Source organism: Lepidochelys kempii, chromosome 12 (genome assembly GCF_965140265.1).
Source record: "Lepidochelys kempii isolate rLepKem1 chromosome 12, rLepKem1.hap2, whole genome shotgun sequence".
NCBI classification, from domain to species: Eukaryota; Metazoa; Chordata; order Testudines; family Cheloniidae; genus Lepidochelys; species Lepidochelys kempii.
In genome coordinates, this window is record NC_133267.1 from 35,437,437 (window position 1) to 35,464,406 (window position 26,970).

General features: G+C 43.5%; 1 protein-coding gene across 2 annotated transcripts in view; it reads left to right on the plus strand.

Annotated features, from left to right (window-relative positions):
* Positions 1 to 26,970, plus strand: part of LOC140896382 (hepatocyte nuclear factor 4-beta-like) — a 40,792-nt gene that overhangs the window by 4,602 nt on the left and 9,220 nt on the right. Inside the window, exons 2-6 of one of the 2 annotated variants that reach the window (XM_073308098.1) lie at positions 3,790 to 3,982; positions 6,817 to 6,911; positions 23,126 to 23,232; positions 24,974 to 25,129; positions 25,751 to 25,838. In XM_073308098.1, the coding sequence (XP_073164199.1) occupies positions 3,790 to 3,982; positions 6,817 to 6,911; positions 23,126 to 23,232; positions 24,974 to 25,129; positions 25,751 to 25,838 (639 nt within the window). The remainder of the gene's footprint in view (positions 1 to 3,789; positions 3,983 to 6,816; positions 6,912 to 23,125; positions 23,233 to 24,973; positions 25,130 to 25,750; positions 25,839 to 26,970) is intronic. The other variant, XM_073308100.1, reaches the window with a different exon arrangement.

A 26,970-nucleotide genomic window follows, 5' to 3' on the forward strand; every position in this document is an offset into this window, starting at 1 on the left:
CGGTAGCTGAGTGGTGAAGGCACTCGACGTAATCACAGCAGTCATGGATTCATGTCTTGCTCAGTCTCTCACTGAAAGGTTACCTCCTGCTCACCCAGCTGCAGAATGGGTACCTGTTCCATAAGGTTAGGGAAGTCAAAGGTGGTTAGACATGATGGTAGCTGCATCACTCTGTTGTGTACTGTTGGCTGCAGAAACAGACATGCCTAATCATGTCAGCATGGTGAGCCATTTAAGGCAGACTTTGATCTTCAGTCTCAACCACAAGACCACCCTTACTCTCATTTGCTGTAATTGCATAATTTAATGTCTTCATTTCAGCCATGCTTTGCTATTGACTTATACACAGTATATACCAGAGATCATTTCTGGTTTCCCATCTAGATCTGAACTTTCCTGAGTTTGACAGAGGTTTTCATATAATTTTTAGCTATTAGGCTAGGCTATAAATTCCCAGAGTTTATGTTGATGATACATCACTTCTGAAACTCAGGCAAGTCTTGGATTTCGAGAGTAATTTTTCTGCCAGAGAATTTTGGCAGCAAATACGCTTCAGTGATACTCCCAGGGAGTAGACTGATATTTTCACTGCAATGACCATTCTATTCTGTCCAGAAATCATCCAGGACTAGGATCAGCTTTTCAGACTATATCTAATGACTGGTCCCTATTTGAAAGAACGCCATCAGGTGCATCCTTCTAGCTAAAGACCAACAGATGTCTCACAGGAAAAGTTTTAGGAAAGGTTCTGTTTAAAGACAGTTCTGTTATATTATGGAGATGAGCAACTGTAACTCTTACACAATGCTGTGTGTTTGTGTTGGACTAAGTATATGTCCTCTAGTGACTATGTATCTCTGCCTCCTTTAGTAGAACTCAGTCCACCCCCAAACTTTATGTAGGTTGAAAATCCAGATCCAACGTTTGCAACTCGAGCACGTATCTCGTGACATTTTCATTAAAACAGGATTTTTGTTGTTCATTTGCTCTTCCTTATTCGGAGTCAGTCAGTAGTTTGTGATGGGGTATAAATAGTGATTTGACATTTGTACGCACACTGGCTGAGGGGCTAACTACTGCCAACCATATCACTATCATCTTCGGAAAAGGACACGTCATTGCACATGGTGGCCTGAACTTTGGACTGATTTATGCTGCTTTGGGTTAATGAATCCTCGCCTAATTTTACAGCTATACAATTCCATTGAAGTCAGTGGTATTTTCATAGGTGTAAATTAGGGCAGAATTTGGTCCTTAACTTCAAAGAGATCATGAGACTCCTTTGATGCACCATGGTGTCTCAGCCACAGGGAGAGACAGTAATGCATCATGGGAGATGCAGTCTGGCCAGAACTGGGTCCATAGAGGAGGACGGGGAACCCAGAACTACAACTCCCACTAGGCAGCTGCAGAGATTAATACCAGCTTGAAACAAAATGAAATGTTTAATTTTCATATTCCCAGTGGAACATTTTCCCAACTGATCTCTTCTCATAGAAAATTTTGATGAAACCTCATTGGATGAGAAAATGTTTCATTCAAATTTTTTCACCTGGCTCTAATGATCATCAACATTGTGGGTGTACTTGGATACAGTGAGCTACCAATGCATTAATAAAGGGCCAGATTATGCCCAATTTACTCACTGAGTAATGCTTTCCTCACTGAAAATCAGTGGGACTGCTGCTGAGGTGAGCTACTACTTGGCGTGAGAAAGGCTAGCAGAATTGGACCCCAAAAGTCTGGAGCTGAAGCCTGCAGCCTTTGCTCAAGCAAAGCTCCCATTGACTTAGCTCCAGATAGAGAAACCCTCACTGATGTTGTGAGCAGTTACTCACGCAGTGACTTCAATGCAATTACTCTTTGTGCATGGGTTTCACAGTCTGGCCTTTTCCTGGGATATTTGCCCATAAGAACTGGGCTCTATTGAAAAATGAAAAGCCCACTGGATCCAAATTCTGTCCTGAATTGCCTTGGCCCAACTCCACTGAAGTCAACGTGGGTTGCATGGATGTAACTGAGAGAACTGACTTCCTTATTTATAATTTTTGTGGTGCAATTTTTTTTTTACTGGAACTCAGAATGAAATAACCAATGAGACTTTGTTTACTGTGGCCAGGATAACCATATGCTTGTTCAGGAAAGAAATAGGTGGGTCAAGAAGCTGCAACCACTATTGACACAATACAATACACTGGAGAGATTGTTCCAATAAAGTTCATTCTATGCTTAACCGTCACAAATGTAAGACTGGCAAGATCAGTGTAAGCCTGAGGGCTTTATCTCATGAGATATTGAACATCTTTTCCAAAGGGCTGACCACTCACCACCCACTGACATCAGTGAAAGCTGGGGGCACGGCACCTCTTAGAATTTGAAAAGTAGCAAAATTGTAGCAAATTGTGATTCCTGAACATACTATTGGCTAAGAATTATGCACTTATTAATGAATATTTATTTATTTATTTTATTAGGCTACCTTTTCCCCCTATCCCATACTATGGCTCACTTGTTTGCCTCATCCACCTGTTACACCTTGTCATTTAGTTAACAAGCATTTGGGGGTCAGGGCTGTCACTTCTTATGTTTGTACAATGCCTAGCCTGACCGGCTGGCTCACTAGGCATGACCACAAGAATAATAATAATTAATGAAGAAGTCACGAGAGCTGGTAGACATTTTTTGGTTGAGAAAGTATCTTCAACAAAAATACAGCGTTTCATCAAAAACAAATGTCACTTTTTTGATACAAAATTTCAGTTTACAATAAAACTGGATTTTGGGGGGAAATGTTCAGGTTTTGAAAACTAAAGACTTTTAGGTTTTCATGGGAAAAACAATTTTTTTTTTCATGTGAAATTTTGATGAAAAAGAAATTAAGCAAATTTCTTTTTGAAATTTCCCTTGTAAAACAATTGGCATTTTCCGACCACCTCTGAAGGCCACCCATTCTAACTGGGAAGAACATTCTCAGAGTTTTAATTCTGAGTATCGTTCTGTGTCCTGTGTTACCTCTTCCTGTTTGGGCTTGCTATTCTCTCTTGGGTTTTCTCCCCCTCATCATGATATAAACTGAGGTTTCCCCACTATCGGTTTGATCCTGGGAAGTGCTGAATGCCCTCCCATCCTATTGACTTTGTTGATGATCTCACCACATCATAGAGTCAGGCCCTATATACTGGAAAACACGGTCCTGACTAATGCTAACAAAAACCTTCCACCTGGGCACCCCTGAAGAAGCGATCTGCGTCATCTGGCTCTTTTCAGAAGTGTCTCATTTCCAAACTGCACCCACAATTATAAAGATTAAGAGGAAGGCTGGTCTTGTGGTTAAATTCAGTGCAGAATTTTCAAAAATGTGTAAATTGTAGGGGCCAAATTTTCACAGTGGTGTCAATTCATCCTCTAAAACTTGTGCCTGCAAGTTCTGTGAGTGCATGAGATGTGGCTTCTTAATGTGAGCTATCTAGCTACCCAACTTACACACCCAAACAGCTCCCATTAAAGTCCATGGAAAGACATTCATTAACCTTGATAGGAGGCACTGGTAGCTACAGTTTCTGGGTTTCTTGGAAGAAATTTAGAAGTTGTTTTCAACAAAATGGCCCTGTGCACGTCCTTATTAGTACCTTGAGGGTCCTGAAAATGGTATGGGTTCCCCTCTGCCTAGAAGCAATGGCGTAGGCCTGGTGTGTGTTTACATGTTTCGGGTGGAGGGCGGGTGTGTACAATTATGTGCATATGTCAATGCTTTCATTTCATCCTGATTCCTGCTAAAAAGGCCTCACTGACTCTGTGTCTGGTCTGCAGAACCCATAGTAGCAGAGTCGACAAATGCCAGCCTGCTTGCCAACGGCATCAGCTCCTTGTGCTCCATCTGCGGGGACCGTGCCACTGGGAAACATTACGGGGCTTCCAGCTGCGATGGCTGCAAAGGGTTCTTCAGAAGAAGTGTCCGCAAGAATCATGTCTATTCGTGCAGGTATTAAACACTGCTGGGCTTCGACATTGTAAGCTCTTTGGAGGTAGAGACCATCTCTTACTATGTCTCTGTACAGTGCATGGCACAATGGGGCCTCTATCTCAGTTTGGGCCACAGGCGGTAACTGTAATATACATAACAATAATGAAATCTGCTTTTCTAAGCACAGGATTGGGAGCTGGGAATTTCTGAATCCTAGTTCCATCTCTGACCTGGATTCCTTCCTTCTGTTACCTGAAATAATCCCCTTGCTGTTTCTGTTTCTCACTTTTCCCACCTGTAAAATAGGGGACAATTATATGCCCAGGGAACTTGTGAGGACTGGTTAATGTATGCAAAGCACTGAGTCCTATTATCAGGTTCTCGCTTGGTGAAGTTTGACCCAACGATCTTAGCGAATGCCATCGTGGCAGGGTGCCAAAATTCCATTGCATTTTCTCTGTGTTAATTACAGTTTAAATCCGCAGGTCTCCAAAACTGGTCACCTCCCAAGCCTGCCCCTCTCTCTTTTTTCATTTTGTTTTTTAAAAGCACATAAAGGCTTGCATATTGCCATATATTGATTATTCTACAGTCGTGTGGTGTGACAAAAATGGGAAAGCTTTGATTCATGTGCGTTCTGGCATGCAGGAGTATACTCAGGGGGTTATTTACCAGGAACGGGCCATGAATTATACAGCAGTTATCTTGGTTGACCTTAGAAAAATGATGTTTACTTAAAAGAAGGGGGGGGAAAGTATAGAGGGTTACTCATATAGAACTGGAACTTGAGAAGTTTCATTCTGCTGCAGCGATATTCCTCAGTTGAAGGTGTTCCAACCCTATAAAAACTTGCCTCCCTGTTTGTTTTTTGATGAACCTGCATATAAGGCACTTATCACTCCAGAATACTCCATCCACAGAAGACAATAGGTTTGAGAGATTACACTTTCTTCCCCCCCATAAAATATATTTAATCCCAGCAGCAAAATGGAAATCTCTTTGGAGTAAAGAGTAAAGTAGTCATTTTGCTGTTTTATCCCCTTGGAATCCATGAATCACAATGTGATACTTAGCGTCTTAGGGAAGAGCCTCTGATTCAAATCCTACTCAATGACAAGCACCCTCCAAGCATTCTGTGAATCGCTATTTGGGCCATTCTGTCCTTAGCTGAGCTCAGAGCAACATTGTTTATCACAGATGCCAATTCCTCAGAGAGTTCTTGGGTTGTTAATCAGGCTCTGTGCCATTCTGTGAAACCACCCCAGCTTTTACAAGGGATGTTTTTTGACCGTACGGGAGCAGAGCTTTTCCCTATGGTAGATTCATGCTTCATTGTTCTCACTTTTTAAAAGTTGTCATGTGTACTTACTGCTCATGACACGTACCAGGTTGTGGTCTCTGGAGGCTGAAAATGCTTTGTCTAGCCACAGAACAGATACAGCGGGTGTGGCCTGGATTCACATTGCCCTGCCAATGTGTGTCAAGTCTAAACTAAGGCTGGTTGAAAATTTTTCATTGAAACTAATTTTTTGACAGGAAATTGGGTTTTCCACTAACTAAAAATTTTTGTGAAAGATATCTGCTTTCTGTTGAAAATTTTGATGACAAACTAAATGTCTGAAAAATGAAAAGCTTGTGGTTTCAAGTAAAAAAAAAAACACACACAACAATCACACATTTTGACCAAACCCCAGTATTTCTATTCTTAAAGGCACCACAATGCCACATGAGAGTTGTCGCTGGAGGGGTTTTAACCTTCGTCTGCAGCCTGTGGGTGCGGGTCACTTGCCAGGATTCCGATCACCAAGACCATCTATAGATAAGACAGAGCAAGGGACATGGTAAAAGACAGTCCCCTGCAGAACATTTGTTTTTGCCAAAATTTTCAGCAGAATTAAAACCTGTTGCTGTATTATATCATATAAAAGAAAACTTTGAAACAGAGTGGTTTCAAAAAGGAAAAACTGAAACATTCCATTCCAAAAAAGTCAAAACTGAACATTTCAACCTTATCAGAAAGCTTGATTCCATTTTTTTTCCAAAATGAAATTTTGTCAAAATCACATTTCCATGAAACATTTCACTTTCGATGCATCAACATTTTCCAACCCCCCCACCCCAAAAAAAAAAACAAAAAAAACATTTGGTCATAAAATTTCTGACTGGCACTACTCAAGATAGAAGTTGAGTTCCATGTAGGAATGATGGCGTTACTGTTTTGCTTTAATTTCAGGCTATAATTCTGTGGTAGTCAGAGTGATTGCCCTTACCCTTCTATACTGATTGTAGCTCAATAACTGACATTTTCAACCTACTTCCCAATTTACTTATGATCCAGTGGCTAGGCCACGAGCCTAGGAGTCTGGCAGACCTGGGTTCTAATCCCAGGTTTGCTAGTGACCATGGGCAAGTTGCTTCCCCTCTGTTTCCCCTCTCACTCATTGTCTGCCTTGTCTACTTAGGGCAGGTCTACACTACAGCCTAAGTCAATATAATTTATGTTGGTCAGGGGTGTAAAAAAGTCCCATTTCCCCCCCAAAGCGATGCAAGTTTTGTGCTCTCCACACCGGCGCTATGTCTCCTGCCGACTTAGCTTCTGCTTCTCGCTGAGGTGGAGTAATTATGCCGAAAGGAAAGCGCTCCCCCATTGGCACAGTGTTTTCACCAGACAGATGCATTGCTATAGTGTAGGCTCGCCCTTAGATTGTAACCTCTTCAGGACGGGGGATGTATTTCACTACAGCATGAAGCACAGAGAGATGCTGATCTTGTCTGGGGCTTCTAAGTGCTACTGAACTACACCTAATAATAATTTACAGGACTGTCCTCAAAGTTTGTCCTGCTTTCTTCAGGTTCAGCAGACAGTGCGTGATCGACAAAGACAAGAGAAACCAGTGCAGGTACTGCCGGCTGAAGAAGTGTTTCAGGGCAGGGATGAAGAAAGAAGGTAAATGCTAGAAGGTTTTGTGTCCTCTATCATTTCAAAGCTATGTGCTGTCTCTCACCCTGTTCCCACAGCAGCAGATGTCACAATCGTGTTTCCATTTACAGAGCAGAAGCAGACGGTTCCCCATGAATCACAGTGAGACGTTTATTGCTCTCTCACTGCAGAAAGCCCATTATTTATTTCAGCAGCTGGGGATTTAATGTAGAGCCACAACCCTTTTCTTGAAGCAGAAAAGCCATTTAGTATCTATTTTTCTAAATGAGTGTATAGACCCTTTGCTTCTTTACAGTTAATTCACTGTAAGGTACAGAATAATATGACCGTTGTAGGGCATCCTCTGTAACCCACTACAGTGGGAGTATAGTCTTGTGGTCAAGCTAAGAGCCTGTGAAGCACAGGGTGTTTGGATTTCATCCCTGGTTGTACCACTGTGTGATTTTGGGCAAGGCATTTCCATGCCTGAGCTTCTATTTCCCATCCAACCTTTTGACTTATCTATCAAGACTAAAGGCTCCTCAGGGCAGAGGTTCTCTTCCTCTGCATCTACCACAATGTGGCTCTCTTTAAGGCTGGGTGGGAAACAGTTTTCCTATCCCAAGAGAATTGCTGACATTTCAAAAATTTGCACATCCCAAATCAGGATAAAGAATCAAAATCTTGAAAATGTTCATGAACCAAAAATCTGAAAAAAAAAAGAAATTCATTTGAGGTCAATCAAAATGTTTCATGTTGATAATTATTTTAAAACATTTCATTTTGATTTCAACGTTTTTCCTTTAAACTTTTTTAAGATTAATTTCCAAAAAGTTTAGAAACAAAAAGCCATTTTGACTCAGAAAAAAAAAAAAAAAAAGAAGGGTGGTGAAGTGGGGGAAAGAAATGTCCTGGTTCAATATTATTGACTGTATTGTTTTAGCTGTTTTGGTCCTAGGATATTAGAGAGACAAGGTGGGTCACATCAGACCTCCCATGGACGAACACTTTTCGCGAAACAATCACCCCATATATGACCTTTGTCCTCATCATAAAAGGAAACCTGCACAACATCTTCAGAAGATGAGCCTGGGAGCTAAAATTCACGGCTTTGCTAAACACTCAAATTCATGGCCATAAAGACACTGGATTTATGGTTTATTACACCAATCTGTACCCCTCAAATCCCCCTTTTTTGTCCTATGTCCGCAGAGGCGTTAACAGGCCACTTCACCTTGAACGGTCTCTTGCAATACGTGTTAACTACTCATGCTAAACAATCTGCTCCACCTTGGCTTTAGCTGTGACACTATGAGCACTTTTCTCCAAAGTGGCAAAGAGCTCTGAGCAGCTTGAAAGCTCGTCTCTTTCACCCACAGAAGTTGTTTCAGTAAAAAAATATGACCTCACCCACCTTGTCTCTCAGGTTCAAGATTGTCCAAATGGGATTTTCAACAATTATGAAACCATTTTAACCAAAATAGTCTTGAGTCTGGTGTTTCGTCAAACCTGACACTGTTTAATGAAGAGTTTTGCTTTCAACTAATCAGCATTTTCTGACAAAAAGGTTTGTCAGAAAATTTCCGACCCTAATACATGTAATAATAAGACTTGCCTGCTTCAGAGGAGTGTTTTGAGATTTAATTTACTGATGAAGTGGTGGTCCCTTGTGGTCTATGACTCTATGAATGTGATACTAGCCCTGTATTAACCTGGAATCAGGAGAGTTATAGAATCATAGGACTAGAAGGGACGTCGAGAGGTCATCTAGTCCAGTCCCCTGCCCCCACAGGAGGACTAAGTATTATCTAGAAGTGTAAAGCATTATTTAATATAGGTCCAGGACTTCTCCTGTTTATGTGCGGCACCAACACGTCCCTCATAGCTCTCTCAACAATTAGGTCTTGATCATGCTCCCATTGAGATTGATGGTGAAACTGCTATTGGCTTTATTGGAACAGGATGGAAGCCCTCACTAGTGTTGCTATCAGCCTCGGCATCTGTTTGGAGACTGGCCATTCAACTCCAGCTTGTTCTATCGAATATTATCAGATGCACTTTGACACACTTCCAACTGGTTCACAAGTGAAGAGATAACTGGGGTATTATGATGTGTCTAAGCAGCATCAGTTGGCAGGAAAGACCTTTGTACCAAGATGCTGTCAAAGATTAGGAAAAAGCTTCAGCTGGGATGCTGCTTGAAAGCCTTGAACAGCTACTTTACCTGAGTTACACCGTGAAAAACACTGCCTTGCTATTTACTATGGTATCTCCAGTACCTGATCATCTATCACCTGCTTGATGGGATATTGCTGGTGATACTTCTGTACCTCAATTGTAAGCTCTTTGGGCAAGGGCTGTCTTTTAGCTCTGATTGATTCCACTCTCACTGTGACCGGATTCTCTGCCTGCCTACACATTGAATACATGTGAAATCTCAGGCTGTTTGGTTGGGCAGCTGAAGGAAAATACCATGTTCTTTGTCAGATATCTTAAGGGTGAATAATCTATGCCAATACATTAAGAACACTGGGTGAAATCCTGGCTTCACTGATCTCAGTGGGAATTTTCCCATTGACTTCAGCGGAGCCAGGACTTTACCCATTGAGATCAAATCTCTTGCCAAACGTTTGACTGTCTTCCCTAGACAAAATTAGTGAGCTAAAATTTGGCAGAGGAATTGTTTTGTGATAGGAAGCAGCAAGAACATAACTTAAATGTTAGCAAAGAGTGGATGGAGTGGTTACAAGAGCTGGCATGTTTCATTGTCTGGAAATATTGAAATCTAGTTGATCAGCACTATACTTGGTTTGTGGCTTCATTTTTAAAAATAGATTTTACAATAATGGTTGTAAAACTTTGGCTTACTCATTTAATATTGACTGCAGCTTGGTGACTCTCTCTAAGTTCCACATCATCAAATTATTTGAAGTTCAACTTATGAGTACACTGCTGATTTTGTGACTTTTTTGCAAACTGGTAGGAAATATTTTGATGAGCCTAGAGCAGTGTCTTGACTGACTGCACACCATACTGAATGCAAAAAGAGTACATCATTTTCTTGCACGATGGTGTGCACAAAAATTCAAATCCATTTCTTAACTCTGAATAATTCTAGGTAATATTCAGCTTTATGAAAAAATCTTGTCTTCTGATTGTTCAATAGCTACGGTAATAGTGGAAACATTTGTGCATTGCCTTTTGGTTACATACACCCACTATGTCACCATAACACACTGAGACAATTAGACACAAGTCTGTGGAATTTGGCACGTTCTTCATTACTATATTTTAGCAAGCTTAATTGTAATAGCAACCAGGCTTTCCAGAATGTGGCAATAGCACTGTCTTCTCACCGTACATGGACGAGATCTGACATATTTAGTATTCAGACTCAGAACATGCCTTGGGTGTGGTATTACGAGGCTGTATTATCATCACTACAGAGTATGATCACCACTGCCAGACCTACTGCTGAATATATTCAGGTGCAAGCCTGGAAACTTTGTGTTCCTAAAATGTTTTCATCTTGACGAAACTCATCAATATCCTGGAATGTTGGGTCTGGAGTACAATAATAGAGCTGCATGGGAACTGGTTTTTCCATCCTGCAAATATTTTTGTGTTCAGAATTTTTCCTGTCTAATTCTGTCTAAAATCAGACAGAAAAGTCAAAATCTCAAAAATATTCATGAACCAACACATACATCTATTTTCTTTGATTGGGGTCAGATGAAATGTTTGGTTTCAATACAGTAATTTCAAAATGTTTTTTGTTTATTTGTAAAATGTAATGAGTGTTTGATTTCAACTTTTTCCAGACTAATTAGGTTAAATTTTTAATTGAAAAGTCATTTCAAACCACAAAAATGGAATTTGACATTTTAAAAATAATTCTGAAAATTTCAAAACTGTATTTCTTGACATTTTTGCAAGTTGAGAAATTCATCAAACCCAATCCTATTTCCCAAGCAGATCTGGTTTTGACAAACTGGCATTTTGGGATTTAGGGAACCAGGATGATGTTATCCAAACTGGCATTTGCCAGGACCTAAGGCTGCCACCTGTTTTTGTGAAAAGTGGCATTGGATTTCTGACCTTGGTTTTATATCTCATCTGAAAGACGCCCAAAATGAGTTGTATGCTCCAAACTAAAGAATTTGGCTTAAAGAATTAGTAAATGGTAAAGTCTCATTGACTTCAAACAGAGCAAAATTAGGCCAAAATTGAGCACTTCTGAAAATCCTACTATAGAATCTCTGACAATAGAGCACTATTTTAAAAACCTGTATCATATTAGTACATTTTAATAACACATTTAAATGACCATAGAGTAAGCAACATCTGAAATTGTGGAGCAAAAGCACTGGACTATAACCACTTCTCCTTACTGTTTCAAGTTGTTCAAGGAACTGATGTGGGAGACTAGAACGTGGCCAGACATTCTCAGGCGACTGGTTGAACTGGCTTACGAGACTGCAGCAGGATATATAGGTTGATTAGTTGAAAGGCATTAAATATTTAACTGGTGGAATTGACACAGGAGAATGGGAGGTGACTAGGTGTGGAGATCAAATGAATATATCCTATTGTAATTTTCACATTCATTCTCATTCCTGATTTAATATCTTTGGGTAGGCGAAGCTTTGATCCCTGCTTTCTTTCACAATGCTTCCATGTAAGTTTTCTACCACTGTACACTTTACCTTACATGAAAGGAGGAAGTGTATCTAATGCTCAGGAATCAGGACACTGGGAGCTGTTTTTAGCCCTGGCACTAGGGTGACCAGATGTCCTGTTTTTATAGGGACAGTCCCATATTTTGGGACTTTTTCTTATAAAGGCGCCTATTACCCCCCACCCCCTGTCCCGTTTTTTCACAGGTGCTGTGTGGTCACCCTACCTGGCACTGACTAGCTGTGTGACCCGGCTTCAATTTAGATAGGCTGCAATTTTCAAAGAAGCCCAAGGGCATGTCTACACTATGGGCACAACAGCGGCATAGCTCCAGAGCCATAGCTGTGCCACTGTGGAGCAGTAGTGTGGACGCTTCCTGCATGGATAGAAGGGGTTTTTCTGTCACTACAGGAACTCCATCTCCTTGAGTGGCAGTAGCTAGGTCGATGGAAGAATTCTTCCATCGACGTAGCCACATCTGCCCCGGGGTTAGAGCAGCTTATCTATGGTGCACCGGGGTGTGACACACCCTGCTGCCTATGCCACTTCCCACAGCTCCCATTGACTGGGAACGGTGAACCGCAGCCACTGGGAGCTGCGGGCGGCTGTGGAAATGTAAACAAACTGCCTCGTGGCCCACAAGTGGATTACCCTGACGGGCAGCAGGTTGCCCACCACTGGTCTAACTCCTTGCAACTTTTTTGAAAATCCCAGCTTTAAACTTTGTGGGACTCAGTTTACCCATCAGTAAATAGAGTTAATATTTAAGCCCTCGATACCCCTTTGAGGGAAAGCATTAATGTTTGTAAAATTCCTTGGGTTCCTCTGATAAAGGGCATGTGCAGAAGTAGAAAGGATTATATTAACTAGTATTATTATTATTCACGTCAATTTCTTTTGCTAGGCAGGTATCCAGGGCTTTTTTGATTAATGGTTCAAAACATTCATAACTTGGTTCTTCGCTGTAGTTTTCACATCTTCTCCGCCTGATTTTTGAAACCACAAGTTCAGATTCTATGGCCATAATTTGGCTCCCGCAAGTAATTGCAGACACAGACACACGCACTCATGTATCTTCTACACCGCACGGTACTCATATAGCAGGCTGTTACATGGATCGTGCGGTTTAGTTGCAGATGCAAAATCACACCTACAACATCAGAAGTTGGGTTCAGGCCTTTTGAAAAATCAGACCCTTCTGTTCAGCCCAGGCAACAGAAAGGGTCAATTTGTTACTGTGGATCAGAAGATTGCGAAAGCTCTGTGCTCACCAGATGTCACCTGGTCTCCTTGCCAGATCCATTATTGTGTGACTCATAGCTGTCAGTCTGCGTGCACACACGCACTTGCTTCAGGACCTCCAGTTGGCTTATTGAGATCATCCCAAGAACGGCAAAGCTGAATGAGGCCGTTGACTGTTATAGAACAATGAACTTAGATGGATGGTTATTAAACAGGAGTTTTTGCTCAAACATCTATGGAAAGTGATGGGTTTGCTGCTGCTGAGGTGGAATCAATGTTGACACTTTTATTTATTGGATTTAGTGCACACTCATGACTCATGTGTTCTGTTCCCAGTTCTAGCCTATGTGGCAATGTAGCAAGGACAGAAAGGTTTGGGAAATAAGGTCTGTTTGTTGCAATTCCACTAATTGGATGACAAACACAGCACTATTTATTCAGGAGCCCAATATGTACAGCGCTTTGCAATCTGCCTGGATTCTGAGTGGCCAGCATGTTCAATGCGGTCCTGATGGAAGAAAGGTCCAGACTGGCTCTAATGATTTAAGCTCTCTCTTTTGTGTCAGATGGAGAATGTATTTAGTTTGATTTGTACTTTCCACAGTCAGGATAGTTCAAACATGCCAGGGCATGTTGGTTGTAGCTATAACAGATTCCCTGTTTGTCTCTTCAGAGACACAGGCTTAAGCAGTAATCAGGGACCCATGGCAAGGTTCCTTCACTCCCTCGTCATTATTGAAAAGTTCTGGGCATATCCTTCCTTTCATCACCCAGCAGCTGCTGCCATCAGAAGGCTGGCTTCTCTTTCGGCTGTGTCTGCAGCAGTGACTTCCATTCCAGACAGCACCATGTGCACCGATGGATTCTGACAGGAGCAAGCAAAGGTAGCAGAGCTCTTTTGGATGGGTACTGAGCTGAAGGAAACGCAAATGAGACTATAGCTTTGCCCATTCCCCAGTGCAACACAATCACCACTATCCCTTTGTTCTTTGAGTTGTCTGTTCCATCCTATCACTTCACCTGAGGGTTGGTTGGCATTATAATTTCAGAGAGGCTAGTAAAGTCTGCAGGGGAGCAAAGCTTTCACAGTCGGAGTGTGACAATATGGTTCAGACACTAACAACACACACTATAGAGACCTCGCCCCATATTCCCGCTTAGCTGTTAGAGTCAGCACAGGTTGGTCTGCTGTCAGTCATTATATTAATGAGGAACGGTCTGGGGAAGGCATTGTTCAACCACCAGGCCTGAGCTGTGGAATTCCCCTCGGTAGGAAGTGTATCGCGGGCCTTGAGGGAATTGCATTTCCCATTTAGGTCAGGAGGTCTGTCTATGACTCAACTGAGGTCTCTCTTCACGTCTGTTCTGCTCTTATGCTTTTTCCATTCTTCGAACCGGTTGGGAAATGATTACAGCCGGTCAGAGTTATTTTGACAAAAGGCTTTTTTGTGGAAAGGTGGTGTTTCAATGACCAGGAAAGCTACTCGACAAAGGCTATTCAGCACATTAGTGGCAGACCTAGAAATGGAACCCAGATGTCCTGCAATAGGTATTCTGAGCCTCAGGTATTCTGTTGCCCTCTGCGAATAATGCCAAGCACAGATCCCTACAAGTAAAGGATGTTTCTCCACACTAGCAACACTAACAGCTACCTGAAAAAATCTCAGTGCACGTAGACCAGTAACATCCCCTCATGGCCCTAGTCCTGCGACTATGGGCTTGTCTACACGGTGACTTAGTGCACAGCAAGCCAGGGTGTGAATCCACAGCACGTGAGCTTGTCATGTTTTAGTCACAGTGTGGATGCTGCTACAGATGCATGTCAACACGCAGGCTCCACACAGTGACCCCCAGTACGTCAATACAGCAAAATAAAACCTGTGGCAATAAGTCTGAGGCTAGGTCAACGGACTCTGGCTGGTGGTACGGTGCGAAAAATAACCGTGTAGATGTTTGGACTCAGATTGTAGCCACCCCCCCCCCCTCGCCAGCTTTCATAACCTGGTCTCAAAGTCAAGCCCAACTGTTTACACTGCAGTGAGTTGACCTGGGCTCTGAGACTTGCTGTCACGGGCCTTTTTTTGCTGTGTAAATGTACCCTTCATGCCCAGCAGGCTAGTGCGCTGTGGAGTCTCACCCTGGCTTGCCACGCATTCAGTTGCCCTGGAGGCAAACCCTTAGGAACTCACCCCAGAGAGGACAATTTGATGCAATTTCAGGTTTTGCCAATATGTGAAAGGTATCTTGAGCAACTATTCAAGGGGCAAGTACATTTGTGGTCTTGGAGTACCTGAGTCTTGCCCTAACTGTGGAACAAACTTCTCCTGGAAAGAGTAGGCTACAGGTGACTGTGGGATACTGCACTGGATTTGGCCCTTAGTACAAGTTTGCCAACTCCAATGCAAATTCCAAGCATAATGGTTTGGGTTGCTGGGGCCATCCATTTTTCGGAGTACCAGCCTTTCAGCCATCACAGCCACATGCAGCATTTCAGATTGACCTCTCTCCTATTTTTACAAGCATAATAAATATTGTAATGCAGTTACCGTGTAGCGATCACTTGATTTCATAGTATGTAAAATATTAACTATATTCGATGTGTTATGCCACGTACTTTTAGTGATAACACCAAAATCACCTTGAGAAAGTCATTCTGTACCATCCACTTACACTAAAAGATAGACCTTATCAAGGTGTGCGGGAAGTACTAAAATATGCGCCATAAAAGCTGTATTAGAAACTTGTGTGAGATAAACAATGAACAATTCAGTTCTTTTAAAGGGAGCTGTTCAGTATGGGAATATTAATGGGTTTATTTAGCTTTATGGGACCTCTATAAAATAAGTGGTAGGGTTTGGTTATATAGCCCATTCCTCCAACCCTCCTCACACGCATAAGCATTACTCACATGAGAAGGCCCATTCAACATAACAGGGCTACATTCAGATTTCCAGAATCAAGCCCCAGGTTTGATTGCTGCAAGAAGTTCCTTACTGATTGTAGTGTAAAATTCTGCAAAGCTTGTTTCTAGTTGATTTCATGACTGGCTTTCTAAGATGGTGAGATTTCTTCTGCATGCTGCAATCAGTGATGATTTTCCTGATACACCAGTGAAGGGGCAATAACATTTAGCATGTACCCCAAGCGTAGGTATCCTACAGCTGCAATACAATTAGAGCTACTAGCTTCCATGGATGGTAAATTAAGGGGACGATCCTGCAACCACGCTTTCATTCAAGTCGCACTATTGAAAGATCAAGCCCTAAACGTTGTAAGGTCTCTGGGGTAGAGACTATCTTGCTGCTCTGTGTTTGTACACACAATGCACTCCTTGTCCGAGACCGAGGCTCCTAGGTGCTATCACCCTGCAAATAACAAGTATAGCATATGAAAGCCATGCTTTGAAGCATCTGATCTTCTCACATCTGCCTTTAGATAAGAACAGCTCAGGGTTGTACAGGAATGGCGTCAACCTCCTATGGTAGACTACTGGAGTCTTTTAAGGGGAAAGGATGGTCCAGTGGCCCAATCCTCTGCTCTCCCATGGGTGTCCTGTGTGACCTTGGGACACTTAGCCTCTCTGTGCCTCAGTCCCTCATCTGTACAATGGGAATAATAAAGCTTCCCTCCCTCCCAAGGGGGTTGTGAGGATAAATGCATTAAAGATTGAGAAGATTGACTGATGAAAAGCCCTACCTAAGAAATAAGCATTTTTTTAACAAAAGATAAGGTGCGCCCCGTGTTACTGTGGATCCCAGGTCTTAGAAGGGATGTGTACACACGGTACCTAAGCATTACACAATATTCCAGTGACACTTTTGTATGGGAATCATGCAGTGTACTCTGTTATCCCCTCCCCCCCAAAAGAGGGAAGACTTATACAGCAAATTCAAATTCTCTGGGGCCAAATACTGTATTTCTGAAGAGGGTAGATAACAGAAGATATTTATCCAGTCACTGGTTGGGCCCTTTCACCTTCTTGGCTCTTAATCTAGTTGGGTCAGGAGGGCAGGCAGGTGGTGCTATTGAGAGTCCTGCTTAGTGCCCCATCTTCTCTCTGTCATGACAAATGATTCAAGGCAGGGCTTAAAGTCTCCCCCAGTATCTCCTGGAGCCTCGGGGCTTTAGCCCCATGTGGTGCAATGGGATTTGAGGCTTTAGCCCCAGAGGACATGCCAGGGCTCCCACGGGTTTGATAATATTTACCGGAGCTTTGCTCCGGCCGACTCCAGCTGAATTTAAATCCTGATGCAAGGCCTTCAAGACACACCCAGCTTCCACTTGGCAGTAAGAAATTGGTGAGAGTTCTGGAATCTCCAGGCTTGTGACAAGGCTGGAAAACTACCCGTAACAGCAGCTTTCTTCCACAGCGAGGAGGGTGTGGAGGGAGATACGGTCTCTTTCCATAGTATAATATTTTCCTTAACGTGAATTTACTGTCAGTGAAACGTGCCCTGGAGCCTGAAGACATCTCTACAGCCCAGGTACATCGGGGCAGCCTGCCCTTCCTCTCCACCAAAGTACTTTCCCCACCTCCAAGGGAGTTCGGTCTCCATGTCTATTCAGTCTTTGGCAGGGCCGGCCTTCGGGAAAATGGCACACTGGGCAAACATGCATTTTGGTGCCCCTGACCCCCGTGGGCATGGCGCCCCCCCCCGTGCCTCTGATCCCCATGGGGTCCCAAGGCACCCCAACCGGCCTCCCCCCCCAGCCCCTGCACTGTGTCCCCTTTGCCCCAATGCCTGCTCCCTCTCTTGCACCCCTAATCCCTACACCCCCTTCACTTCCAATCTCTGCCCCCCCTCCTGTACCCAACACCTCAGCTGCCCCCTCCTGAGCCCCTCACCCCTGCACTGTGCCCCCTTCATCCCAACACCTGTCCCCTTCTGTGCCCCAACCCCTGCACTGTGTCCCCTTCGCCCCAATGCCTGCTCCCTCTCTTGCACCCCTAATCCCTACACCCCCTTCACTTCCAATCTCTGCCCCCCTCCTGTACCCAACACCTCAGCTGCCCCCTCCTGAGCCCCTCACCCCTGCACTGTGCCCCCTTCATCCCAACACCTGTCCCCTCCTGTGCCCCTAGCCCCTATACTGTGTCCCCTTCACTCCTACATCCTGCACCTCCTTCCTGAGCCCCTAACCCCTGCACTGTGTCCCCTTTGCCCCTAACCCTTGCATCCCCTTCCTGCACCCACATGGGGAACCTGACCTGGATGCACAAAGCAGCTGGCATTGCTGCTTGCTCCCCCCACCGAAGTGCTGCTCCTCTGCCCCCCACAGCCCTAGGGGGCTGTGAGGGGGGAGCAAGGAGCAATGTCTGAGCTTCCTGCATCTAGGTCACTTTCCCTGCAGGCAGGAGAGCAGCAGCTCCTGCTGCCTCAGCACAGCCCAGGTCGGGAAGTGACCTTGATGCAGGGAGCCCTGGTGTGGGTGTTGGGGCCCTGTGAAGGAACCAGTGTGGGTGTGTGGTGAAGGAGGGGGTGGTGTTGAGGGGAGTGTGTGAGAGAGTGAGTGAGTGCACTGTCTCTTTAAGAAAGCCCTCAGGGTCAGGAGCCTGAACTAGGCTTGTTCAGACACAAGCAGCTGCCAGCAGCCTCTCTGGGTCCAGAGAGGCAGCAGCAGACACAGATTCCCCATGTCCCATCACTCCAGCTCAGTAGAAATGGGGGGGACACCCCACCATCAGCCCCCCCCCCCCCCCGCCCCAGAGCAGACAGGAGGATGCTCCCAGGCCAGAGGCGACTCCAGGAAGAAGGCAGGGTGAGGGGACACAGGACCAGCAGCGGCTGCACATGTGGAGCGGAAGAGGGGCACCCCCTGCTCCGGGCTCCGCGGCTGGTCGTCTCTCCCGCCCCCCCACGCTGCTGCTCTCCTGCCTGCCCTGCCGCCTCCGTCAGCCCAGCTGGCCTCTCGACAGCAGGTCCGGTGGGAATCCAAAACCTGCGCACGGCACCCCCTTGGGCAGGCCACTCTGGGCGGGGGCCCGTACGGCCCACCCCAAAGGCCAGCCCTGGTCTTCGGTCTCTTCCTTGAGACCCCCATAAGAGCGCCAGTCATTTTTCTGCCTCAAAGGAAGAAACCCTCACACTCGTTTTACTCAGGCGGCTGGAAGGAGGGTGACATTTGGTCACTATGGCCCAGAGCCTCAAAGGTGCCAATGGGAGTTAGGCATCTAAATACATTGCAGAGGCTTGTCTCTCATTGCCAGTCTGCCAGCATCTGCTCCTAAACGGTCTGGTATTTTAAGGACACGAGTGGCTTTTAAGCAAAACCTTTTGAAATGCCAAAAAAGACGACAATGAGGACCAAGCAAATAAGATAAATAGGAAAGCACAACTCTTTCCACAGGCTGTTGAAACATCTTCATGGGTTCTGCATTTTTTATTCAAGTGCCAGCCAGCTAATCCTTAGAATACTGGTCTCTTTCAAACTGAGGTTAAAGGGATGATTAGGTGAACATGGATGGGTATAATATTATTATTTAATATTTGCATTGCAGCAACTCCTGGGAGTCCTAAAGACCATTCCTATTGGGCTAGCCACTGTCCAAATATATGACAAAAAAGAGCTTGTCCCAGCTCTATAACATATAGTTATACAATAGAAACTTGCAATATCCAAGGGGGTTAATATATCATATTAAGAACTGCTGCAGAACCTTTGCTTGCTAGAGTTAAATCTAGTCTGCCCATCTGAGTCAGCCCGGTATGTAACCAAAGGGAGTTTTGATTTCAGACATGTACGTAGGAGTAGGTAGAGATGTACTGTACTATCGTTACATGCTAAACCTTGCTGCTTCCTGAGCTTTAAGAAGTCATGGATTGAATTTCTGAGCTGTACGTCGCCAAAATGTATGAACTGTCAGGATACTGTTGAGTCTTTGTTCGAGATCCTTCCTCGCGTATGCTTATTGCAGTGATCATTCTTTGCTGCAGCGAGTCCATAGTGTGTGAACAGAGTTCAGCAGGCTAAACTGATGCCGAAATTAAAGGGAGCTGTAATTCTCAGCAAAGCCACTTGTTACCTTGTTATTACTTTGCCTGCATTCTATGCTCAGAGCAGAACAGACCTTTCTCACAGCTAGTTTCTGTTTGCAAAGAAAGGGGAGATTTTTTTTTTCATTGGCTGGGCTTTTATTCAATCGTCAACATCCATACAGTTAGAGCATTTTATTTGGCAGAGCATCCTGCAAACAAATTGTATCCCAATGTGCTTAACAAAGTTAAAGGGTCAAGGTTGCTAAGTCTGGTTGAACAGTGGGAAAAAAATGTATTTGCAAATTTATTTCAAAGAAGTTAAAAGACTTTATTTCAAAGAGGTTCGGCAAATGAGCTAAAATTTCCTTCTGAACCAACTGCGAGAGGGTGAACATTCCGTTTTGAAAAGAAGAATGGCAATTTTCAACTGCATCTAGGGCTGGCCAGAAAAATTCCATTACGTGAAAAATATTGACGTTTCAGAATTTTATTTCCTTCCTCAGTGGAACGAACCAAGCCCCTTTGAAATTTTTCATGAAAAAACATGAGACGCCCCAGAAGAGCCAACTCCCTTGGTGGGTGGAAGATCTAAACACAAATGTCTCATCTGCAGAGACTTGACCTCGGGTCTCCCATGTTCTAGAGGCACACCTTACCCATTGGCCTATAGCCTCAGCTTTTCTCATGCTCTCCCGTCGGAGTTATTTCTCTTTGCATAAATAATTAAATATTCAGTAGGCCAGAGCAAAAGATACTGACTCTAGCCCAGTAGTTCGAGCACTCACTGGGATGACAAAATGTCAGCCAAGCAAGCAAGCACTTGGGTTTCTTTATGTGAGCAGAGTATGGCGCTCGGCATTATAAACAGGATTCCTCTGTGGTGTTTGGTTGCTGTCATTGAAGGCAGGAGCATTTCCCGTTAGAGGTTTGGTGCTTGATCACTATTAAACAGTGGGGACCCAAAGCTGTGAGGCATCCAGGGCTATCAGAACACTCTACGAACCAAAGAATCCAAGGCCAGTTGTGATTTTCTTACTGCTTTCGATTGTAAAGCCAGATAGCAGTCCATTCATTTTCTTTTGCAGCACACTGAGTGGTAGAGCCCACAGCTGAAAGGTCAGTGCAATTTTATCCAGTGGATGAGAGTGGGTTTGTCCGTCTGTCTAGAAAGAAAATCCTGGCAGACAGTGTGATACTTTCTCAACTGAGAAACTTTCGCAAGTGTCTGAACAAGTTGCTGAATGTCTGACAATTTATGACCTGGGAATTGTTTCCCCTGGTGTATGAAGGGAAGAATGTTTCCAAAGGGGAGTTATGTTGCTGTTATTAATGGGACACTTTGATTTGAAACAAATCTTTTCTTTATTTACTTCCTTAGTTATGCACCAGCTTCCTCTTTTTGGTAGATAGCCCATTAATTAGGAGTGATCTCTTCTAAGGAATGATCAGCATCATGAACAAGTCTGCTGGTCTTTTATGGGGAGGGTTCCAGAATCTGTGGGTTTCTTTAATGCAGTGATCATAGAGATGGTTGCTGGTCTTCCTCCATCCCAACCCCATCACTGGGAAATCATCCCGGAGACCAAGTACCAGGAAATACAGTACAATTGTTGCTGCGTTCTCCTGATGCAGAGGCCCAGACTGGATTTTCCAATGTCACATGTGCAACTAGAGGAACATGGCCAAGTTCTTACCCTTTAAGGATCATCACAGACTTCACTGCTTTCTGTTCCAAGTGCAAGGCACACCTCTTTGACCTTGCCTTCTCTACCAAACACAGAGCACCACATCTATGTATTAATAACAACAAACCATCTTCCAAAACAAGACACTCCACTGCACACACATCTCACTCTGGGGAGAGGATGCAAAAAACAAACACATGGCAGAGAGGTAGCCATGTTTCTTAATGCGCTGCTGGAAGGAACTCAGATACTATGGTGATGAGTGTGAATAAGACCGTGTATAGAACAGGATAGAAATAAAGTAACCCTCCATAGGCACATCACACAACATTTCTCCCAGTGGTGTGAGTGTGGCAATAGCGTGATGGGGACACAAGCCACTGAGAAATGTGACCACATCACGCAAACCTCAGACAACTTCCTGTTCATTTCAGGGTCCCATTCAGAAGTCTCTTCCCAGGTTTTCAAACGTTCCAGGGCGTTGCTGCATCAAATCTCATGGGCTTAGAGCCTCTCTACAGACCACTGAAATCAATGAAAAGATTCCCATTGAGTTCTTCAGACTTTGGATGAGGCTCTTAATCTTTCTCTCTGCACCCTTGCCAGCTTGCTCTACTCATCTTGCACCATCCTCTCTTACTCTTGCTCGCCACTCTTACTTCTTGGGCTGCCTCTTCTGCAGCTCTTGGCACCTGGACCAGCCTGCCTGTATTTCTTCATGTCGTCAACGCTCAGCCTCATCTTTTCTCCCTGGCTCTGATTTCCCACCCACTTCTGTTCCAATTTGAATGAGACAAAGTGGGAGAGGCAATATCTTGTATTGGACCATCTTTTGCTGGTGAGAGAGACGAACGGTTGACTTTGTGAAACACTTTGGGGATAATTTGGAGACAATGGGACCCATGCACACAAGGTTCTATTCCTGGCTCTTCCACTGACCTGCAGGGTCATCTTGGGGAATCAGGGTGATCAGGGTCATCTCTCTATGCCCCTATTTTCCCTCCCAGCCTTGACTATTTTCTAGCATTTATTTAGATTGAAAGCTCTTCACGGCAGGGATTGTCTTTTACTGTGGGTCTATACGGCACCTAACTCAATGGGTCTCTGCTGTCAGTGGGAGACTCTAGGTTCTACCATAATACAAATAATAAATACCACTGGAACTTCTCCATGTGGGTGCAAGGGTCTGTCCATGTGGATTTCGTAGCAGAAGTAGGCCCTGAAATTGAAGGGCATGTTACACATATGCTCTCCTACAGGTAGGACATGCTGGAACACTCATTAGAGAAGCCATTGTAGTCAGTAATCATTTTCCCCCTATACAACATACTCATAAAATTATTACTAACATTAAAATAACTATTTAAATTGCTGTATGCAGTGTTGTGGTACCCACGTTGATCCCAGGATATTAGAGAGACAAGGTGAGGGATGTAATACCGTTGGTCGGCAAGAGAGTGGTCCAATAAAAGATATTTGCTCACCCACCGTGTCTCTCTACTTAAATTGTTGACAGTTTGAATAGTATGTATTTTATGGATTCATAAAATGACTAGCAAATTGTAGAGTTCTCGATGATAGTAAATAGCTGTGATCGGTGATGACAGGGAAAGGCAATCTCTGACTCATCACATGACTGTCCTCCTTTCTCTCTTTGAAGCTGTGCAGAATGAACGGGACAGGATTAGCATTCGCAGGAGTAGCTATGAAGACAATGGATCCCTGTCAATCACTGTGCTGACCCAGGCCGAGGCTATGGCACAACAGGTATGAATTACATTGATAATCATCATTAGAAGGGGGTTTATGGCCGCTTCATCTGTGAACTCGTCCAACTAAGCGGGGATGAGTCTACTCAGTCCTTGGATGGCACTTAGATGGAACAACTAATTACAACAGGAAGCAATATTAATGATTCTCTCTTGTTCTCTCTGGGTCATTGCTGACCCAGTGCCCAAGCATCCTAGCATCTATGTCCTGGCTACAGGTCTGAGCAATTACATTCTACCTACCAATTCCCCCCGGCAGTCCAGCAGGATACGGTAGTCTTCTTTGCTTCTTATCCTAAATTGCTGAATTGCTTTGCTGTCCACTTGATTTGCTTTGTTTCACCCCAGAGGTGGCTGCATTTCAATGATGCATGAAGAGATTCCTGTAGGTACAGTATATAACTTGTTAGGAACTAGGCTTCCCTCAGTATAAATGCAAGATCTGCAAATGTCAGAGCATTATTAGGGTAACAGTTGCAGAAGAGCAAAGAGCTAATAAACTAGGATTTAAACCCAATGATCCCATCATCTTCTCCTCTCTCCCTTCCTCTTCCATTACCACACGCTCCAAGGTGTAGTTTGTTTTAAAAAAACAAATGAATAAGGGCATCTTTTTAATTGCCAATACAAATGGTCCTTTTCTTCCAGACATATGGTGCGGATTTTCTTTACATATAAAAATGTTTTCACTTCTTCAAGAATTGCTGCATTCGCAACATGCATTAGAAAGCATCGCCTTTCAGGACTTGTCTGCGGGCAACATTAGGGCCCAGGCATGACTCTGAAGTGCAGTAACGTACTCATCAAAGGGCACCATGGAACATTTAGTACGCTGCAGCAGTACCCACAAGAAACGTTACAGGGTGGCAGGCTGGCATATTGTAGATTCACACCCTGGCTTGTGAGGCCTGAACAAGTCCTTAGTTAACACTGCTGGGCCCATTTGTCATCATTGACCTTTGAAAAGAGATAGGAAGATTGATGCATGGGGTTGTTTGTATTTTATAACAAGCTGCTGCTTGGGAGACTGGGTGAGTTGACTGAGCTGCTTCTTTGGGTCTGCCATATTAAATAATTGGCAGGGCGCTCAGATCCTGTGCTTTTGACCAAAAGAAAGAAAATCCCTTTGTCAAGTCCGACGAGTCGGATGTAAAACACACAGACAATAAACTGCTCAAGTCACTATCCCTCTGTTTCAGAGTAGCAGCCCTGTTAGTCTGTATTTGCAAAAAGAAAAGGAGTACTTGTGGCACCTTAGAGACTAACCAATTTATTTGAGCATGAGCTTTCGTGAGCTACAGCTCACTTCATCGGATGCATACTGTGGAAAGGACAGAAGACATTTTTATACACACAAACCATGAAAAAATGGGTGATTATCACTACAAAAGGTTTTCTCTCCCCCCACCCCACTCTCCTGCTGGTAATAGCTTATGTAAAGTGATCACTCTCCTTACAATGTTACTCCCTCTGTTGTGACACAGCACCACCTGGTGGAGACTGCAAACATTCTTGCGTCATTTACGTTCAACACTGGATCCAACATACAGTTCTCCCCAAATCGTTATGAATGTCAAACATTATATTTGAGATAGGACAAAATTAATGGCTCTATGGAAACCATAAATCCCGTGATATGTAGGAAACACGTATTACACTCTACTTGACCAGACATTTTGTTCAACAAAGCAACACTTAAGTCTGTTCTACATCCAAATTCTGCTTTGTTTTTCTTTCAGTACTCAGCTCTGAGTCCAGTGCACAGTGCTGACATTGCGATGAAGAAGGTTGCAACCATCAATGATGTGTGTGAGTCCATGAAACAGCAGCTTTTAGCCCTTGTCGAATGGGCAAAATATATCCCAGCGTTCTGTGAACTTCCACTGGATGACCAGGTGAAATAGGACTCTGTGTCTGTCACTCCCTCAATCCATTTATATTTAATATAAACACATAGTCCCTGCCCTTTAACATCAAACTGGGTGATATTCAGTAGAATTCACCATGTAGAGCAAGAAATTCCTTGCAGGAGAGGTGGAATTTCAAAGGGCCAGGCTTTTGTTATTACTAATTCATTAGAAATGATTGCCACCCACTGAAGACAAGAAAAATATTGCATATAATCAGCTGAGCCAGCACTGGGAATGATGGGTCAAAAGGGAGGTTGTATTTTTTCTACCGTTATCTGCTGGTAGAAGGATACAATAGCCACTGTTTCCAGGGCAATATCAAACAAAACGTGTTCTCTTTTGCTTTGCAAAACGAGTTTTGCTTTAATGTTTTGTAAATGTAATGCTTCTAACATCTAAAGAGTCAAAGCTATAGTCAAGTTAGGGTCAGATTTTGCTCTCAATTACCCCAGGAGTAATTCCATTGTCTACAGTGGAGCTATTCCAGATTTGCACTAATTTAAATGAAAGCAGAATTTTCCCCATTCTGTACACATCAATCACTTGACTGTTCCTCTGTCTGCTGTCGAAGTGTAATACGCTCTGTTTCTTCCCTGTGATCTGCAGGTTGTCTTGCTAAGAGCCCATGCAGGAGAACACCTACTCCTGGGAGTTGCTAAACGGTCAATACCATATACAGATTTTCTATTATTAGGTAAAATAATATAATTCATTCTTGCTTTGAAGTTTGCACAGATTTACATGCTGGATAATCATTATGTATCCTGTCCATCTGCAATTGCCCTTGCATTCAACTAGCTAAGGTATATTTCACCTGTTATGCTTTATGCTGTTAAATTGTTGCTACTTCTCTCTAGAGGTGGCCGCCCTGCCATGGTGGATAAAGTCCTTTTTCCATAAAGCCTGTACATCTGTTTGTAGACCAAAGAGCTTGGGGAACTTTCTGGATGTCAGACAATATATAAATAGGCAAGATCATCGTTGTATTTTAGCCAACAAACTGTCTTGATAATTCAGGCTGCTAGAATGAAATTTTTTTTGTTATGACTAAGAAAAAAAAATTAAATACAAACCAAACCGTGGCCCCTTGACATGGTAACTTCAATTATAAAATGACACCAAATTAAATGCAAACATGCACCTTCCACCCCTCTGCTTCCATAGCGTTGCTAGAATGTCGATATAAAGCTGGGTTTCAGATTTTGCTTCCCTCCTGGTTTAAATTTAGGCACAATAAACCTTGTAGCAACCCAGCTTTGGAACATTGGAGGGCAGACTTACAGTGAGTTTGGAGGAAGAAACCTGCATGATTTGCTCTCTGTTAGGTTTATGCCTCTGAGTATCTAATTCATAGATTCCATAGCCAGAAGGGACCATTGTGATCATCTAGTCTGATCTCCTGTATATCACACGCCATAGAACTTCCCCAAAATAATTCCTAAAGCAGAGCTTTTAGAAACACATCCAAACTTGATTTTAAAATTGTCAGTGATGGAGAATTCATTATGATCCTTGGTAAATTGTTCTAATGATTAATTACTGTCACTGTTCAAAATGTATGCCTTATTTTCAGTCTGATTTTGTCTAACTTCAACTTCCAGCTATTAGATCCTGATATACCTTTCTCTGATAGACTGAAGAGCCCATTCTTAAATATTTGTTCCCCAGGTAGGAAATTAAAGACTGTAATGGTCACCCCTTAAATTCAGGGCCGCATCTCTGCATTCCAAGGAAAAACCCATAGGGCTAAGGGTAAGAAAATGTCCATGAGGTTCTCTGTGAGGTGCTTTCTTCCCCATGGTCCACTGAGGGGGGGGGGGGGGACA